Source organism: Pipistrellus hanaki, assembly GCF_964339955.1.
Source record: "Pipistrellus hanaki genome assembly, chromosome: 1".
NCBI classification, from domain to species: domain Eukaryota; kingdom Metazoa; phylum Chordata; class Mammalia; order Chiroptera; family Vespertilionidae; genus Pipistrellus; species Pipistrellus hanaki.
In genome coordinates this window covers 103,601,967-103,621,423 of record NC_140503.1, presented here as the reverse complement: position 1 = coordinate 103,621,423, position 19,457 = coordinate 103,601,967, and the positions used below count along the sequence as shown (strand labels likewise).

The 19,457-nt window shown below is 42.0% G+C and overlaps 2 protein-coding genes across 14 annotated transcripts in view; one reads left to right on the top strand and one right to left on the bottom strand.

The window, feature by feature from the left end:
* The window catches only part of ADPGK (ADP dependent glucokinase), a 128,914-nt gene that overhangs the window by 33,967 nt on the left and 75,490 nt on the right, over positions 1-19,457 (bottom strand). The window contains exon 8 of one of the 6 annotated variants that reach the window (XM_084897852.1): positions 6,768-7,570. The exons of the other annotated variants lie outside the window; for them this stretch is intronic. Coding sequence (XP_084753978.1) covers positions 7,466-7,570 — 105 coding nt within the window. The 3' untranslated portion in view covers positions 6,768-7,465. Of the gene's footprint in view, positions 1-6,767; positions 7,571-19,457 lie in introns of those variants that run through there. 6 annotated transcript variants of the gene reach the window in all.
* BBS4 (Bardet-Biedl syndrome 4) overlaps positions 1-19,457 on the top strand; it is a 164,466-nt gene that overhangs the window by 104,595 nt on the left and 40,414 nt on the right. The window lies entirely within an intron of this gene.

The following is a 19,457-nucleotide window of genomic DNA, read 5'->3' as shown; positions in this document are numbered from 1 at the left end:
AATAAAAGAGAAAAAATAAAATCATAAATTAAAAAAAAGTTGCAACAGACACCACAGAAATAAAAGTAATTAAATAATTCTGCAAAAAATTATATATCAACAAATTTGATAACCTCAAAGAGACTGATAATTTTTAGAAGCATATACTCTTCTAAGATTGAACCAAGAAGAAACAAAATCTAAACAGTCTGATTACTAGCAATGAATTTGAAGCAATAATTAAAAAAAAAAAAAAAACTTGAACAAATAAAAGTCCAGGAGCAGAAGGCTTCACAGGTGAATTCTACCAAACAATTATAGAATAATTACATATCCTCCTTACACTATTTCAAAAAATTGAAAGAAATGTTTCCAAATTCACTCTACAAAACCAGCATTACCCTAATATCAAAACCAGACATGAAAAAAGAAAGAAAACTATAGACCAATATATACAAATCAATCAGCATGATACGTCACATTAACAAAATGAAGGATAAAAATCATATGATCATTTCATTAGATGCAGAAAAGGCATTTGACAAAATTCAATATCCTTTTATGATAAAAACTGAGTGGATATAGAAGGAACATACCTAAACATAATTAAAGGCCATATGTGGCAAACACATAGCTATTATCAGACTGAATGGTGAAAAGCTGAAAGATTTTCCTCTAAGATCAGGAATAAGACAAGGACACCTGCTATTACCACTATTAGTCAACGTAGTATTGGAAGTCCTAGCTATAGCAATAAGACAAGGAAAAAAATAAAAAGCATTCAAATTAGAAAGTAAGAAGAAAAAACTCAGTTTGCAGATGACATAATACTAAAGACTCCACCAAAAAACTATTTGAATAAATGAATTCAATAAAATTGTAGGATACAAAATCAATATACAGAAATATTTTTCTGTACATCAACAATAATCAGCAGAATTAACTAAATCTCATTTGCAATTGCACCAAGAAATAAAATACTTCCCCAGCCAGTGTGGCTAGTTGGTTGGAGCATTGTCCCATACCCCAGGAGGACACATACCCAGGTTGCAGATTTGATCCCTCATTGGGGTATGTTTGGGAGGCAACCCACTGATGTTTCTCTCATGTTTCTATTACTCTCTCTCCCTTTCCCTCTTCCCTTTTTTCATTCCCTCCCTTAATCCCCCCTTCCTGTCTCTAAAATAAATAAATTGAATAAATATACATAGGAATAAATTTAACCAAATTGGTGAAAGATCTGTATTCTGTAAAGTATAAGACATTTAAGAACGAAACTGGAGAATATACAAATAAATAGAAGGCTATATCTTGTTCATAGATTAGAAGGATTAATATTGTTTAAATGTCCTTATTACCTAAAATAATATACAAATCATTGATATTAAAATAGCAATGGCATTGTTCTCAGAACTAGAACAACTAATCTAAAATTTATATGGAACCACAAAAGACCTCAAATATCCAAAGAAACCTTGAGAAAGAACAAAGTTGGAGGTACCACATTTCCTGACCTCAAGCTAGACTACAAAGCTACAGTAATCAAAACAGTATGGTACTGTCAATAAAACAAATATTTAGATCAGTGTAATAGAATAGAGAGTCAAGAAACAGATCCTTGCTTATACAGTCAATTAATCTACAACAAAGGAGACAAGGGATATACAATGGGGTAAAGACAGTTTCTTCAATAAGTGGTGTTGGGAAAGCTCAATAGATATAGGTAAAAAAATGAAATTGGACCACTTTCTTACACCACATACAAAAATAGTCTCAAATGGATTAAGGACTTAAATGTGAGACCTGAAATTAGAAGAAAACATAGGAGTAAACTAAAAAACATCAGTTACATGTTTTTGGAAGCCTCTTTGGAAAGGGCAACAAAATAGAAACAAATGGGACTAAAGTTTTGCAAGGCAAAGGAGACCATCAACCAAATGAAAAGACAACCTACTGAAATGGAAAAGATAATCATAAATGATATATCTGATGAGGTAAATATCAAGTATTTATAAGGAACTTATAAAACATTAACACCAAAACCCCCCACAAATAATACAATTTAAAACGGGCAGAAAACATGAATAGATGTCTCCAAAAAAGATATACAGATGGCTAACAGACATATAAAAAAGTGCTCATTGTCACTAATCATCAATGAAATGAAAATCAAAACCACAGTGAGATATCACCCACACCTGTCAATATGGCTATCATCAAACATTAACAAATAACAAGTGCTGATGAAGATGTGGAGAAAAGAAAGCCCTTGAACACTGTTGATCTGACTAAATTAGTGCAGCTACTATGAAAATCAGTATGGAGATTAATAAAAAAATTAGGAATAGAGCTGTCATATCTAGCCAGCAATTCCACTTCTGGGTATTTATCTACAGACAACAAAAACACTAATTCAAAAGACATACACACCCCTATGTTCATTGCAACATTACTTACAATAGCCAACATACAGAAGCAATGTAGGTGTCTATCAATAAATGAATGGGTTAAAAAGATGTGATAGATATATGCAATGGGTTATTACTCAGCAAGAAAAAAGGAATAAAATGTTGCCATTTGTGACACCACCAATGGACCTAGAGGGTATTAAGTCAGATAAAGAGAAATACCACATGATTTTGCTTATATGTAGAACTGCCTCCCCTGCCCCAATAACCAAAAAACAAATGAATAAACAAAACAGAAACAGACCCGTAGACATAGAGAACAAGCTCATGCTTACCAAAGGGGAGCAGTGTGGGGGTGAAATTTTTAAAAAATAAAAAAGGAGACATAGTATAACATTCTATATGGTAATCATGGAGATGTTAGAGACAGCATTACAGATGGTAAAAAAAAAAAAAAAATGAGTTTCTTATCAGAGACATTGCAAGCATTTGTATGATTTAAGTTGAAACCTTACTGATTTATTTTGATCTTATTCTTTAATCTTAAAATGTATGAAATGCCTGAAACCTGCAAAAAGGGAAAATGAAGACTGATAGCAGAGCTAATGAAATAAAGAGAGTGCTATGAATTATTGTTTTATGGTAGGTTCTACTAATAAGGATAATTGGGAACAAATATCCCCAAGGAGATAGGCCATGTTCATGAATTGGATGACTGATTATTATTACGATAAAAATTCTTCCCAAATTGGTCTATAGACTCCTATCATTATACCCAGCAGGTTTTGAGGTAGAAATTGACAAGCTGTTGTATGCATGCATAAGAGCAAAACCAATGGACACAGACATTGTGTGTGGAACGATGAGGGCATGTGCTAGGGTATGGGGGTGGCCAGGTAGAGGTCAATGGGGGCGGGGGAAGGAAATTTATGTAATACTTTAACAATAAAGAATTGAAATAAAAAAAAAAAAGAAATTGACAAACTGGTTCTAAGCTATCATGGAAATAACAAAGGATCTGGAATATCCAAGGCAATCTTGAACAAAATTAGACTTACGCTGTCTCACTTCAAGACTTAATCATAATAGTAATTATGTCGTACTAGCCTAGGGATAGACAAATAGACCAATAAGACAGAATAGAGTCCATAAATACACCTACACTTACATAGTCATTTGATTTTTGATAAAAGCACCAAAGCAATGCAATGGGAAAAGGAAAGTCTTCTTAACAATGGTGCTGAAAACAACTGGATACCCATGTAGAAGAAAGTGAATCTGACCCTCAATCTAACACCATGCACAAAATAACTCAAAGTGGATTCTATATAGAACTAAAGGTACAAACTAAAATTACAAAGTTCCTAGAAGAAGTATGAGATTATATTCATGACAAGGAATAGTTATTGTTTCTTAGGACATAGAAGAATATGATTATCAGTCTGGGAATATATTCTGTGAGAATATAGTCACAAACTATATCTGACAAAGGATTTAAACTGAGTGGTCAGATTATTATGATCTCTGAATGCATAATAATCTGATCACTCAGTGTATTTGTATCTCAAATGGGTACCTAAAGTATTCTAGACTTTTGCACTGAGTTTTCTATCAGCCAGTGCAAAGGGGAAAACTGATCAGGTACACAATTTATAGTATCTCTGATATCAAATAAATGAGGTACTCAAGAGAAGTACACTGAGTGGACAGATTATTATGTGTTCAGAGATCATATTAATCTGGACACGCAGTTTATATCCAGAATATATGAAGAATTCCTACAACTCTGCCGGGACCGGTTTGGCTCAATGGATAGAGCGTCGGCTTGGGGACTGAAGGGCCCCGGGTTCGATTCCGGTCAAGGGCATGTACCTTGGTTGCAGGCATATCCCCAGTAGGGGGTGTGCAAGAGGCAGCTGATCGATGACTCTCTCTCATCGATGTTTCTAACTCTATCTCTCTCCCTTCCTCTCTGTACAAAAATCAATAAAATATATTTAAAAAAAAAAAGAATTCCTACAACTCAAGAATAAAAACTCTAACAACTAAGACTATATATATATATATATATATATATATATATATATATAACAACCCAATTGAAAAAAAGAAGGCAAAATATTTGAACACTTCACAAAAATAGATGAATGGCCAATGAACATATAAAAACGTGATCATCATTCATTATCAGGGGAATGCAAAATAAAATCACAATGAAATAGCACTAATGTAGCCATCAAATGCCTGAAATTAACCATTAGCAACCCCAAATGTTAATACAAATGAAAAGCAACTGAACTGTCATCAATCACTGGTGGGAGTGGTCCAAATACTTTGGAGAAAGGTCTGTCACCCATCCCAAGATATATATATTTGTTCCAGCAATTCCATGCCTGTGGATTTTTACCCAAGAGAAATGAGAATGCATACACAAATTGTTGATAGCATTATTCATAAAGGCCCCAAAGTATAGTAACTAACACATTGTATAGTAAACAGTAGAATACCATCTAACCTAATAATAGAGTAATATGCAAATTAACCATTACTCCACCATACAAGCCACGCCCACCAGCCAATCTGAGTATGCAAATTAACCAAAGATGGCGGTTAATTTGCATATGTGGAGGGAGGGAGGAGTGAAGACTGAAGACAGCATAGAAGGAAGAGGGAGGGAAAGTAGAAAGCAAGGCTGCTGGAGGTGCAGCAGGGTGGGGAATGCAGCAGAGGGGGTGGCGGGCTCAGCGGGGTAGGGAATGCAGCAGCAGTGATAGCTGCAGCGGGCCGGTTGTGGAGGCGGAGGTGGCCACGGGGCGGGTGGAACGGGCAGGACATGCCCCCCTGCCCCGCCCACCCGGCCCTGCCCACCACAAGCAAGAGAGGTGGGGGGGGGGGGGAGGTGGGAGAGATGGGGGTGGTGTGCGGGAAGTCTTGCAGCAATATTCCTGCAGCAGGTGCCTAGTTTAGCTATAAAAAGCAACTACACGGAACATATATTAATCTCACAAACATCATGCTGAATGAATAGAGCTTTATACAAAAGACTCAATATTAAGTTCCAAAACAAGCAAAACTAATTAATGGTGAAAAAAGTATAACAGGTTGCTATGGATGACTTGGAAATGGTACAAGATGATGGAACCATTCTATATCTGACAGGCATTTGGATTTGATAGGTATATGCATTTGTCAAAACTTAGCAAATGATACACTTAAAATTTGTGCTTTCACTGTATGAAAATTTGTAGCTAAAAAAGTCCAAAAAATTTTTTTGAAAGGAGACAAAATGGCAGCAGAATAGGCAGACTTGTCCCAAGCCTTGTCCCAGAGTAGATAGAAGGAGCACCTAAATTGAATAACATGCATACCGAATTGGTGAAGTAGACACAGCTGGTGAGACAATTTGCAGATAGGAAGGGAAGAGGATGCCTGGAGAATGGTAAAATAAGGGATCTGGGCTGGAGAGAGGTGTGAGACTTCCAAGGGGTTGGAAGGAAGTTGCACAGCACCAAGGCTGTGTCCCTTGGGACAGGCATAACATCTGACTGGAAAGGAAGTCCACAGGGCTGCTGGTGGCAGGAGATTCTAGATGAAAGCCCAAAGCCACAAGAGGCTGAGCCCAAAGGAGGCAGCCTGAATAACTGCCCAAGCTGCGCTGTGCCAGGGGGAGAGGCTCTCAGTGGCACAGCACTTTCCCTGCTTTTTGGTCTTTGCTTTTATTTGCTAAATCCAGTTCACAGGACCTTTTAAATACACTCACTCATGGCTGAGGTACAGGTGGAGGTGCGAACTTTTGGAGTCTGAGGAGAGGACCAGGTCAGGGAGAGGTGGCCAAGAGTCTGGCACTGAGACATACCTGACATGCTGGACCTACGCAGCCATTTTTTTTTTCTAAAGAGATAGCCCTTTCCTGCAGTCTCCAGGCAACCAATACAGCTACAGCCAGCCTACACCCTCAGTGTTACAAAGGATAAAAAACAAATTTGAATAATCCCTGAAGAGAGGACATTCAGTCCCGGCAACCTCCCTAACTATGGCCCTGTCAGAAACAGCCACTTGAGAGATTAAGATTGAAAGTGGACAAACAGGCTAAGTGGGAAGATTGGTCCTGCCAGCTGGCAGTCAAGGCTGTGGAGATAGACCCAAACAGAGGAGTGATGTATTACTTGGAACTTCAACAAACTAAAGTGAAACTGAAGTGGAAAACAGTACAGAAGAGTGGGATCTTAAACCAGCCCCATGGGGCATTAAAACTCTGCAGAAACAAATGACAATTCACTTTTTCATATTTTTATTATTATTATTTTGTTTTCGTTTTTCTTAATGTTCCTTTTTTAGTTTACTTTTCATTTCTTTTTGCATTATTTTTTCATTCTATTTTTTTAAATTTTATCCTATTTAAATTTTTCTTTTTTTTCTGCTTTCTCTTTATGCTTATCCACTCATCCTCCACTTTCTCTATACTGAACTGAACTCCTCCCTATATTTATCCAATTCTTCAACCTTTCTTTTTTTTAAATTTCTTTATTGTTTAAGGTATCACATATTTGTCCTCATTCCTCTATTCCCATCCCAAACCCCTCCCCATGCTAGCCCCCAGCCCCCTGTTGTCCTTGACCACTGGTTAGACTCATATGGATGCACACGTCTTTTGGTTGATCTCTCCCCTATAGCCCCACCCTCACCTACCCTCCCTCTGAAGTCCAACAGTGTGATCCATTTCTCCTTGTCTCTGGGTCTGTTCTTGTTCATTAGTCTATGGTGTTCATCATTTCCCCTAGATGAGTGAGATCATGTGCTACTAGAAATACACTTACAAGAACCGAAAATGAGAAAAGCAATAATGGTTATGCTGAAAGGCAAATGAATCAGTCTCTAGTGAGTTTCTTTCTGGAGCAATAGTTCTTTTGAGACCCAATATCAATGTCAAGCAGTTCCTTATGTGTACATGTCAGCAATGATATTTCAGTTCTGGATGGTAGACAAATGGTGGTAATGCAGGTCTCACCCTCCCTGGTTTGGTCCTGGGCAATCTGCAGTGATGCACAGCTGCTGACTGCTATTATAGCAAGGCGACATCAGCATCTTCCATCTCTGGACTGCTTCTCTTCTGTCTTCATGGCTGGAGTAGTCCTGTCAATTCCTCTCCGTTGCAGAAATCCATATGGTCTCGGAATTGTTTTCTGAAAATATATAAACATATTCTCTACCAAAAGTTAATAAAGGAATATTTTCTATAAATTTGACTTGGGATCCTTTTTCATTTTTTACCCAAATGATTTTCCTCTGGCTTGTTTTGACACCATGTGTGTTTTTCATGGGTGTCTTGCTGTTAGCATTACAAATAATTTTCTGAAGTACAAATTTTCTAAATATAATTTACTTACAAAATATTTTTTCTTATATAATATTCTTCTACTTTCCTCCTTTTTTGATTTAAATATTAGGAGGCTTTTGAAAATTTTATAATGTAGTCTTGATAGCTTTTAAATTTCATTTTTTTGCACTATAATATGACTGCTTTAGGTACATTATACGTTATGCAATTTTACCATGAAATGAACTACCAATAAAAATTTTAGTTAACAATTTAGAAACAGTACAATGAATTTTTCTAGAATATTTCCTTATTTCAATTAGCCAATTTAAGTTAGCCTGAAAATTTGACTACTATTTTACTGTCAAATTTAGTACTCCAAGAACACTCTTATTTTACTCTGTAAATATTAGTGGAAAGGATTATTTGCCTTCTTGAGTAGGCCCTGAGCATTCCTGGTGGTAGGCTGGATTTAGATATCAAAAACCCACTTCCTCACACCATGGGTACAAGACAACTCAATCAAGTCTTGTTGTAGTGAGAGGGCAGCTGCTGTTGGCCAACTCTTTGTTACCTGGGTTCCGATTTGAGCTGGGCATGGGAAGTTAAGCAGCCATGGGGCAGGAGACCTCCCTCAGGAGGGGTGAGGGCTCAGGCCCCTGCAAAGTTGGGGGGTGAGGGACTGTGCCCCACCTCTGTTGACCCCCAAGTTCTCTCCTGCGGACCCCTCTGCAACTGTGCCTATCTTAGGTTGTTCCTTCCCTGAGGAATCTTACCTGTCTCTGGCTAACCAGCCATCCTCTGGGGCCAAACAGGGTGATGTGAGGTTCAGTTCTGTCTCCTTTGTAGCCTATGTCCCCATGGTCTCCACGCCCAGCACCTGCCTTGGGATTCCCTTGCCTGCTGGTGGGGCCCCAGCACTGATAGTATCTTGGGAAACGCGGCTTTTTCTTCAAGGAGGGCCCAGCTTGCCCCACTGGGCTAGAGACACATCCAAGATACCAGTCATCACGAGGCTTCAACTTTGACATGAATAGAAAGCTCAGGCAATAGCTGTAGGCAATTGGATTGTGGGAAGAGGTTCCCTCTTAGCCAAAGGGGCAAGAGGGACCAATATATAATGCTCAGGTGCCTTCCAGGGGGCCCTTTACACAATGAAAGGGATTAAATCTTTTCATGTCCTTTTTAAATTGCTGCCAGACATTCAAAGAATTAGTTTGCTTGGGATAATTGTATATTATGCTATTGTAATTCTAAAATATCAAGAGATGTGTTACCTTTGTCTCCAAGCACCAAAAAGATGATTTTTTATAAATCCCCAAGGGTGCAAGATACTATTATAAGTAATTGAGGTAACACAAATCTGGGAAAAATTTTAATGACATTGTAGAATAATATCATGTAAGGATATTCTTTGCTCTAGGCCATGGCAATTCCATTTCAAACTGGCAGTCCATTTCTTTTTCTATAGACCAGGTCCTAGTTACAATTTCTGCACCTCTCCAGAGGCAAATAGTGACACCCTTTCTTTGGTTTCCACACAAGCCAGAAACATCTCTCTTAATTTTACACACAAAGGGGCAGTGTTTTGATTTTGTGTCATACAGAAGAGAAGCTTTCATGCCTCACCCATGGTCCTCCTGGATGACCAAGGTATTTGGTATTATTGGTAACTACATTAGGCAGGGGATCAGCCCATGTAAGGGTCTTACCCATGAAGGTTCAGGAGCATAAGTACAAAATACTTCCCCATTTGCCCCAGGTAATATTACTGTACAGCTGATGATTGCTAGCATTGCTAGAAAGACGTTATCAGGCATTCTTGGGTTTCTGATTACCTCACAATTTCTTCCCTGAGGTTTGACGTTCTCATTGATGTTTCTCTGTCTCTGGATCTATTTTTGTTTTCATCAGTTTATGTTGTTCATTATATTCCACAAATGAGTGAGATCATGTGATGTTTATCTTTCTCTGCCTGGCTTATTTCACTTAGCATAATGTTCTCCATCTCCATCCATGTTGTTGCAAATTGTAAGAGATCCTTTTTTAACGCAGCATACCGGTAGTATTCCATTGTGTAGATGTACCACAGTTTTTTATTTTTTTATTTTATTTTATTTATTTATTTATTTTTTTCAAACTTTATTGTTCATATTATTACAAAGGTTCCTCATTTCTTCCCCCCTCCACCAGGTTCCCACCCCACCCTCCGCCCCCTCCCCATCCCCCATTGTCCTCATCCATAGGTGCAGTTTATGTTCAGTCTCTTCCTCCCTCCCTTTCCCCAATAGTAAATCCCTTTTCAGATAGTAAATCAGTTACTTAGCATTTTCTCATATCAATAATACCTCCACATGCCCAATGATACATTTCACACAAAAGACATTTCCAAATAGTCAACCAGCCTCATCCAGGACCCACCCAAGGCACTCACAGATCAACACCCTAGCCTATACTAACTCCACACATTCATCACTTGATTCAGCAGACCCTCAAGTTCCCACAAAAGTTTCCAGCCATGTCTGAGAGGCAGCCGAGGAGCAAGCTATTCCGGGCCTGGCTGCTCCGGGCCTGGCCTCTGTTGCTCTGGTTCGTTCCAGAACCTGGCCGTTGCTGCTCCGGGTCTGGTCACTGCCGCTCCCGACCTAGTTGCTCTGGACTTGGCTGCTGCTGCTCCGGGCCTGGCCGCACCCGACCCGGCTGCTCCAGGCCTGGCCGCTCCGGGCCTGGCCGCTCCCAGCCTGGCAGCCATTGCTCCGGGCCTGGCCGCTCCCAGCCTGGCAGCTGCTGCTCCGGGCCTGGCCGCACAAGACCCGGCTGCTCCGGGCCTGGCCGTTCCCAGCCTGGCAGCTGCTGCTCCGGGCCTGGCCGCAACGGACCCGGCTGCTCCAGGCCTGGGCGCTCCCAGCCTGGCAGCTGCTGCTCCGGGCCTGGGCGCTCCCAGCCTGGCAGCTGCTGCTCCGGACCTGGCCGCACCCGACCCGGCTGCTCCGGGCCTGGCCGCTCCCAGCCTGGCAGCTGCTGCTCCGGGCCTGGGCGCTCCCAGCCTGGCAGCTGCTGCTCCGGGCCTGACCGCACCCGACCCGGCTGCTCTGGGCCCGGCTACCCCGGGCCCGGCCACTCCGAGTCTGGACGCTCCCAGCCTGGATGCTCCGAGCTTGGCTACTGTTGTTCTGGGCCTGGCTGCTCCCAACCTGGCTGCTCTGGGCCCGGCTTCTCCGGGCCCAGCCACTCCGTGTCTGGGTGTTCCTGGACTGGCCACCCTGGGCTTGGCCGCCTCTGCCTCAGGCCTGGCTGCCACTGCCCCAGGTCTGGCTGCTCCAGTGCTGGCTGTTGTTGCTCTGGTTCTGGATGCTGCTGCTCTGGGGCCTGGCCGTTGCTGCTCTGGGCCCAGTTGCCACTGCCTTGTGCCTGGGCACTCTAGGCCTGGCTGCCGCTGTTCCAACCTTCTGCCCTTTTTTTTTTTTTTTTTTTTTTAAACGCATATATGTTGCAATGTTGGCTGGTGAGTTGAGTTCTGACTTAGTCTTTGATTTTTCAAGATCTTCTTTGTATTCTTTAAGTAATTTTACTATCTTTTGCTCTCACTTGATTTCTTCACATTGAGAACTTCTTTGGTTTCTTCCTCCTTGTCCTGGGAGCTCAGCAGGTTGGCCTGTGGCACCCCTTTGTTCTCCGTGGGCTCCTGCGCTGCTCCAGCCTGTTGCCAGGGTCGGCGCCGCCCAGGAAGCAGCCCCCGGCCTTGGCTCCGTTGCCCGCGCTCAGAGGTCAAAGGCTCAGGTGCACCCCCCCTTCTGGTGCCCCGTCGCCCGGCTCCCTGCCGGCGCCCGGCTGGCCAGTGTCTGGCAGGGGCTCCTGCTCCCTGTCATATTCCTCCAGTCTGGAGCTTTTTTTTCTCCTTCCTGCTAGGGGAGTCTAGGATCAGAGTCAACAGACTGTCCTCTGCGCGCAGTGCACGCAACTATGGGGGCTCCGCTTTTCGCCACTCCCCTGGGATTCCGCCTCACAGCCCCGTCTCCCCCTGCCCGAGCCTGGGTCCCCAGGGTCTGGTCCAGGACCGCGGTTCAGAGCAGTCGAAACTGGGGCCCAACACAGCCGGGGCTCCTGTTTCCTTCCCTCCAGGGCAATCCCGCATCAGTCAACATTCCTTCCCTTGCAAGCAATGTGCGCGACTCCGGGGCTCGGCCTTTCGCCGCTCTCCCAGGACTCCACCTCAGAGCCCTGTCTCCCTCTGCTTGAGCCTGGGTCCCCAGGGATTGGCCCAGAACTGGGGTTCAGAGCATTCCGGACTGAGGCTCAGTGCCTCCAGAGGCTTTGTTTCTTCCCGCTAGGTTAATCCAGCATCAGAGTCAACATTTCGTCCTCTGCGCGCAATGTGCACGCGACTCCAGGGGCCCTGCTTTTCGCTGCTCCCCTGGGATTCCACCTCACAGCCCCATCTCCCCCTGCCAGAGCCTGGGTCCCCAGGGTCTGGCCCATAACTGGGGCTCAGCGCTGCCGGTTCGGGGGTTCAGCCCAGGCTGGGGGTTTTATTTCCTTCCTGCTAGGGAACGCCAGGCAGCACCCAGCCCTCTCCTCCTCTCCGGCTGCGACCTCTCTGCGCGCGCATGTGTGGGAGCGCGCAGCATGTCTCCGTACCTTAGGCTTTTTTTCAGCTCCTCTGATTTTCCTTCTGGTTTTCTCTTTCCCTCTTGTTGTAGAATTTTCAGTCAGTCGACTACCTGTAGCTCTGGGCGATGTCCACTCTACATTTTAGTTGTATTCCATTGAAATTGTTGTGTGCTGCTGCCGTTAGGTGTCTACCCGAGCAGCCATCTTGGATCCTCTGTACCACAGTTTTTTAATTGATTCACCTGACGGGCACTTAGTCTGTTTCCAAATCTTAGCTATGGTGAATTGTGCTGCTATGAACATAGGGGTGCATATATACTTTCTGATTGATGTTTTTAGTTTTTTGGGATATATTCCTAGAAGTGGGATCACTGGGTCAAATGGGAGTTCCATTTTTAGTTTTTTTGAGGAAACTCCATATTGTTCTCCACAGTAGCTGCACCAGTCTGCATTCCCACCAGCAGCGCACGAGGGTTCCTCTTTCTCCGCATCTTCGCTAGCACTTGTCATTTGTTGACTTGTGGATAATAGCCATTCTGACAGGTGTGAGATGGTACAGCATTGTTGTTTTGATTTGCATTTTTCTGAAGATTAGAGACTTTGAGGAAGTTTTCATGTCTCTTGGCCTTCCTTTGTCTCCTTTGGAAAAGTGTCTATTTAGATCAGTTGCCCATTTTTAGATTGGGTTGTTTATCTTCTTTTTATTAAGCTGCATGAGTTCCCTATAAATGTTGGAGATTAAACCCTTATTGTTGATATCATTTGCAAATATGTTTTCACATGCAGTGGGCTTTCTTGTTTTATTGATAGTTACCATTGCTGTGCAAAAGCTTTTTATTTTGATGTAGTCTCATTTGTTTATTTTCACTTTTGCCCTGGGAGCAGTATCAGTGAAGTTCTTTAGGCATATGTCAGAGATTTTTCTTTCTAAAGATTCCTCTAGTATTTTTATGGTTTCACTTATGTTTAAGTCCTCGATCAATTTTGAGTTAATTTTTGTGTATGGTTTAAGTTGGTGTTCTAGTTACATTTTTTTGCATGTATCTGTCCAATTTTTCCTACATCATTTATTGAAGAGACTGTCTTGACTCCATTGTATGTTCATCCCTCCTTTGTCAAATGTTAATTGAGCATAGGGATTTGGATTGATTTCTGGGCTCTCTATTCTATTCCATTGATCTATATGCCTGTTCTTGTGCTAATACCAGGCAGTTTTGAGAACAGTGGCTTTGTAATATAGCTTGATATCTGGTATTGAGAACACTCCTACTTTGTTCTTTCTCGAGGTTGCTGTAGCTATTTGGGGCCTTTTTTAAATTTCAGATGAATTTTTGGAACGTTTTTTCTGGCTCTGTGAAATATGCCATTGGTATTTTAATGGGGAGTGCATTGAATTTTTAGATTGCTTTGGGTAGTATGGACATTTTGATGATGTTGATTTTACCAAACCATGAACATGGTATGTTCTTCCATCTTTCCCTATCTATTTTTTCAGTGTTGTGTAGTTTTCTGCATATAGATCTTTTACCTTCTTAGTTAAGTTTATTCCCAGGTATGTTAATTTTTTGTGTGTGATGGTAAATGGGATTGCTGTTTTTGTCTCTCTTTCTGTAATGTGAATAGAAATGCCATAGATTTATTGGCATTAATTTTGTATCGTGCTACCCTAATACGTTTTTGATGGAGTCTTTAGGGTTTTATATGTACAGTATTATGTCATCTGCAAATAGTAACACCTTTAATTCTTCTTTTCCAATTTAGATGCCTTTTATTTCTCCTTCTTGTCTGATTGCAATGACTAGTACTTCCAGTACTATGTCAAACAGGAGTGGTGAGAGTGGGCATACCTGTCTTGTTCCTGTTCTTAAGAGAAACGGTTTTACTTTTTGCCCAATGAGTATGATGTTGGCTGTGGGTTTGTCATATATGGCTTTTATTATGTTGAGGTATGATCCTTCTATTCCTACCTTGCTAAGACGTTTTATCAAGAAATGGTGTTGGATTTTGTTAAATGCTTTTTCTGCATCAATTGATATGACTATGAGATCTTTATCTTTCAATTTGTTTATGTGATGTATCACATTTATTGATTTGTGAATATTGTACCATCCTTGCATCCCTGGGATAAAAACTACTTGGTCATGGTGTATGATCTGTCTTATGTACTGCTGGATCCGATTTGCTAGAATTTTGTTGAGGATTTTGGCATGTATGTTTATGAGGGATATTGGTCTGTAATTCTCTTTCATTGAGTTGTCTTTATCTGGTTTTGGTATTAGGGTGATGCTGGCTTCATAGAAGGAGCTTGGAAGTGTTCCTTCCTCTTGAATTTTCTGAAGTAGTCAGAGGAGGATAGGTTTTAATTCTTCCTTGAATATTTGGTAAAACTCCCCTGTGAAGCCATCTAGCCCAGGGCTTTTGTTTACTGGAAGCTTTTTGATGACTGCTTCAATTTCTGCCATAGTTATCAGCCTATTGAGATTTTTAGAATCTTCCTCTGTATGTTTTGGAAGGTTGTATTTTTCTAGGAATGTGTCCATTTCCTCCAGGTTGTCTAGTTTATTAAAATAGAGTTGTTCATAACATTTTGTAACAATCCTTTGTATTTCTGTGGGGTCTGTTGTTATTTCACCTCTTTCATTTCTGATTTTGTTTATTTGGGTTCTCTCTCTTTGCTTTTTGGTGAGCCTGGCTAGAGGTTCATCAATCTCGTTTATCCTTTCAAAGTACCAGCTCTTGGTTTATTGATCTTTTGTATTGTTTTTTTGGTCTCTATGTCTTTCATTTCTGCTCTGGTCTTTATTTCGCACAACAATTTCAAAACTTCAACTAGGAGACAGAGCGGACATCGTCCAGAACCACTGGATGGCTAGCTGAGTGGAAAATCTACAACTAGAAGAAAAGATAAAAGGACACAGACCCAGAGGAACTATGGAGGACAGGTGCAGAGACCCGCACACGTGGAAATTGCGGGAGGCTGAATATGTGGCTGGCTTGTGACACTTGGATAGGGCAGGCAGCAAGCACACAGCTAGCTTTCTCATCAGCAAGGGAAACAGAACCTCCCAACTGCACTGAAATCCAGTTCTGGATGAGTCTTTGAATACCCAGACTCATTCGGGGAGAAACGACTATCGGAAGCAGGTGAAACTCAGGGCAGCCTTCTCTCAGAGGTGCGTGCAGCCATTGCCACAGGGCACTGCGACACAGGGGCATCATAGGGCAGGGCTGATGGGAAACCAAGGCTGTTTGCTCAACCCTGTCTGCTCAGCTCCATCCAAGCTGAGTACAGAAGCTCTCCCAGTGGAGACACAGCTGATCCTCACAGCCGGTTGACCTGATGGTCAATTCCCCCCAGTGATACTAACAATAATCTAGGCTTAACTACAACAAGACTGCACACATAGCCCATAAGGAGGCATACCACGGGTGTCCACCTTAGGTAACTGAGGAAGCTGAGCCACTGGGCCCTGCTAGCACACCTACCACACCTTCCATCAACTCAGGGAAGCAGCCAAAATGCCAAGACAAAGAAGCAGGCCACAAATGAAGGAAATGGAGGAAAGTTAATGACTGGATATTGAGTTCAAAACCACGGTTATAAGGTTTTTCAAGTATTTCCTAGAAAAGGCCAATAAATTTGCTGAGACCCTCGAAGATATGAAAAATGATCAACTAGAAATTAAGCATACACTGACTGAAATAAAAAATATTATACAGAGACATAAAAGCAGACTAGAGGATAGCTAGAACCACATCAAAGATTTTATTTATTTATTTATTTATTTATTTATTTATTTATTTATTTTGTGTGTTTGTGTTTTCTTTTCTTTTTTTTAAAAATAAATCTTTATTGTTCAGATTATTACAAATGTGTTCCTCTTCCCCCCCTCAATTGCTCCCCTCCACCAGGTTCCCACCCCACCCTCTGTCCTTTCCCCATCCCCCATTGTCCTCATCCACAGGTACACAGTTTTTGTTCAGTCTCTTCCCGCACCCCCTCTCCCCTTTTCCCTGAGAATCATCAGTCCACTCCCCTTCCATACCTCTGATTCTATTATATTCACCAGTTAATATTGTTCATCAGATTTTTTAATTCCCTTGGTTTTTAGATTCACTTGTTGATAGTTACGTATTTGTTGTTCATAATTTTTATCTTTATCTTCATCCTCTTCCTAAATAACCCCCTTCAGCAATTCATATAATTCTGGTTTGGCGGTGATGAACTCTTTTAGCTTTTTTTTTTATTAGTGAAGCTCTTTATCTGTCCTTCGATTCTGAGTGATAGCTTTGCTGGGTAGATTATTTTTGGCTGTAGGTTCTTGCTATTCATCACCTTGAATATTTTTTGCCATTCCTGTCTGGCCTGCATGGTTTCTGTTGAGAAATCAGCTGACAATCGTATGGGTGCTCCTTTATAGGTAACTACCTGCTTTTCTCTTGCTGCTTTTAATATTCTCTCTTTGTCTTTTGCTCTTGGCATTTTAATTATGATGTGTCTTGGTGTGGTCCTCTTTGGATTCCTTTTGTTTGGGGTTCTGCGGGCTTCCTGGACTTGTAAGTCTATTTCTTTCCCCAGGTGGGGGAAGTTTTCTGTCACTATTTCTTCCAGTATTCTTCCAGTATCTTCCTCTCTCTCTTCTTCTGGAATCCCCATAATTCTCATGTTGGTTCGCTTGAAATTGTCCCAGAGGTTTCTTACACTATCTTCAACTTTCTGGATTCTCTTATCTTCTCACTTCTGCAAAGGAGTGTCCTCTGGCTCTTTGTGTTCTAAATCTTTGTCTTGATTCTTGCGATCTTCCAGTCTGTTTTTAGGACTTTGTATAATGTGTTTTTTTTTTTTTTTATTTCAGACAATGTTTTCTTCATTTCTAGTTGTTCCCTTTTCATATCCTCATAGGTCTCATTTATTTTATTGGCCTTTTTTTAGGATATTGTTGAATAACCTTATAACTGTAGTTTTGAACTCAATTTCCAATCTTTTCTTTTCCTCCATCTCCTTCCTTTGTGTCCTTCCTCTTGTCTGCATTTTAGTTGTTTCCCTGATTTGATGGAATAGCTTTGTGTGCTAGGTGTCCTGGTAGAACCCAGTAGCACAGCTTTCCCAGTTACCTGCGGTGGACAGTCTTGGTATAGCCCTTTGTGGGCTGTGTGTGCAGTCTTGTTGTTAAGCCTTGCTTATTATTGGTATCAATGGGATGCATTGATCTCTAAGCCAATTGGCTGTGAGGATCAGCAGTGTCTCAGCTAGGAGGGCTTCTGTACTCCACTTGGATAGGGTGGGGTCTTGGGGTGGCGCAGACAATCTTTGGTTCCCTCTCAGTCTCGTCTTAGAAAAGTCCTGTTCGCGGAGAGTTTCGGAAGATTGGTTGCAGGCGTGCGCACCTCTTTGGTAAAGGCGCAGACAGAAAAAGCTTTCTCTTTTTCTTTAGAGAAAGCCAGCCTCTGAGAGAGCTTCTGTGCTCAGCCACAGATGGGGCGGAGTCTCGGGTTGGCGCAGACAAACTTTGTTTTCCCTATGGCTCCTCCCCAAGTCCCACAGTAATGGCCTCTGGCTTCACACACCTTGGAGAGATCTCTGCCTGCTGCCTGACAGTCTGGCCTCTCCCTGTCTGGGCCGTCTATCAGAGCAATAGGCTGATTCTATTTTCCTCTCGAACAAGAAAGCCAGCCAAGAGTTAGCTGTCTGCCCTCTCCTTGTGCCAGTAGTAAGCCAGTAGCGAACTCAGCCCGCCCGCCCTCTTCGCGCACGGGAGTAATCCAGCAGCAATCTCAGTCCGGCCCTTCCTCTCCCCGCGCCAGGAGTAAGCCAGTGCCTTTTCGCACACACAGTTTTCCGTACCTTCAGAGTTCCTGAGGTTCAGCGTGCCTTCTCTCTCCTTCCCAGACGGCAGAGCCTCCTTTCAGCTAGCCGTCCGGCGCTTCAGGGCAATGCCTCCCTGTTTTCCAGTTCTAAATTCAAATTTGTTGTGGTAGGCTGCATTCGGGTGTCTACCCTATGCCGCCATCTTGGTTTTCTCCCACATCAAAGATTTTAAATACAAAGAAGCAAAAAACAACTCAACTGGGATAGAAAAGCGAAAAAAGAATCCAAAAAGTTGAAGATAGTGTAAGAATACTTTGGGACAACTTCAAGCGTATCAACATCAGAATTATGGGGGTGCCAGAAGAGAGAGAGCAAGATTCTGAAAACCTATTGGAAAAAATAGTGACCGAAATCTTCCTCCACCTGGTGAAAGAAATAGATTTACAAGTCCAGAAAGTACACAGAACAACAAACAAAAAGAATCCAAAGAGGACCACACCAAGACACATCATAATTAAAAGCAGCAAGAGAAAAACTGTTAGTTACCTACAAGGGAGCACCCATATGATTGTCAGCTGATTTCTCAACAGAAACTGCAGGCCAGATGTGATTGGCAAACAATATTCAAAGTGATGAATAGCAAGGATTACTCTACCCAGCAAAACTATCATTCAGAATTGAAGGTCAGATAAAGAGCTTCACAGATAAGAAAAAGCTTAAGGAGTTCATCACCACCAAACCAGAATGATATGAAATGTTGAAAAGTATTCTTTTTTTTATATATATAAATATATTTTATTGATTTTTTACAGGGAGGAAGGGAGAGAGATAGAGAGCTAGAAACGTCAATGAGAGAGAAACATCGACCAGCTGCCTCTTGCACACCCCCTACCGGGAATGTGCCCGCCACCAAGGTACATGCCCCTGACCGGAATCGAACCCGGGACCCTTGAGTCCTCAGGCTGACGCTCTACCACTGAGCCAAACCGGTTCCGGCGAAAAGTATTCTTTAAGAAGCGGAAGAAGAAGAAGAAAAAGGTAAAGATAAAAATTATGAACAACAAATATGTATCTATCAATAAGTGAATGTAAAAACCAAGGGAATTAAAAATCTGATGAACAGTATTACCTGGTGAATATAATAGAATTAGGGGCTTAGAAAGGGAGGGGACTTATAATTCTTGGGGGAAAAGGACAAGTGGGGGGTGTGGGAAGAGACTGAACAAAAAGCATACACCTATGGATGAGGACAGTTGGGGTAATTACGTAAGTGCAGATGGTGGGGTAGGAACCTGTTGGAGGGGAGCTGTGGGGGTGGGGGGAAAATGGGAAT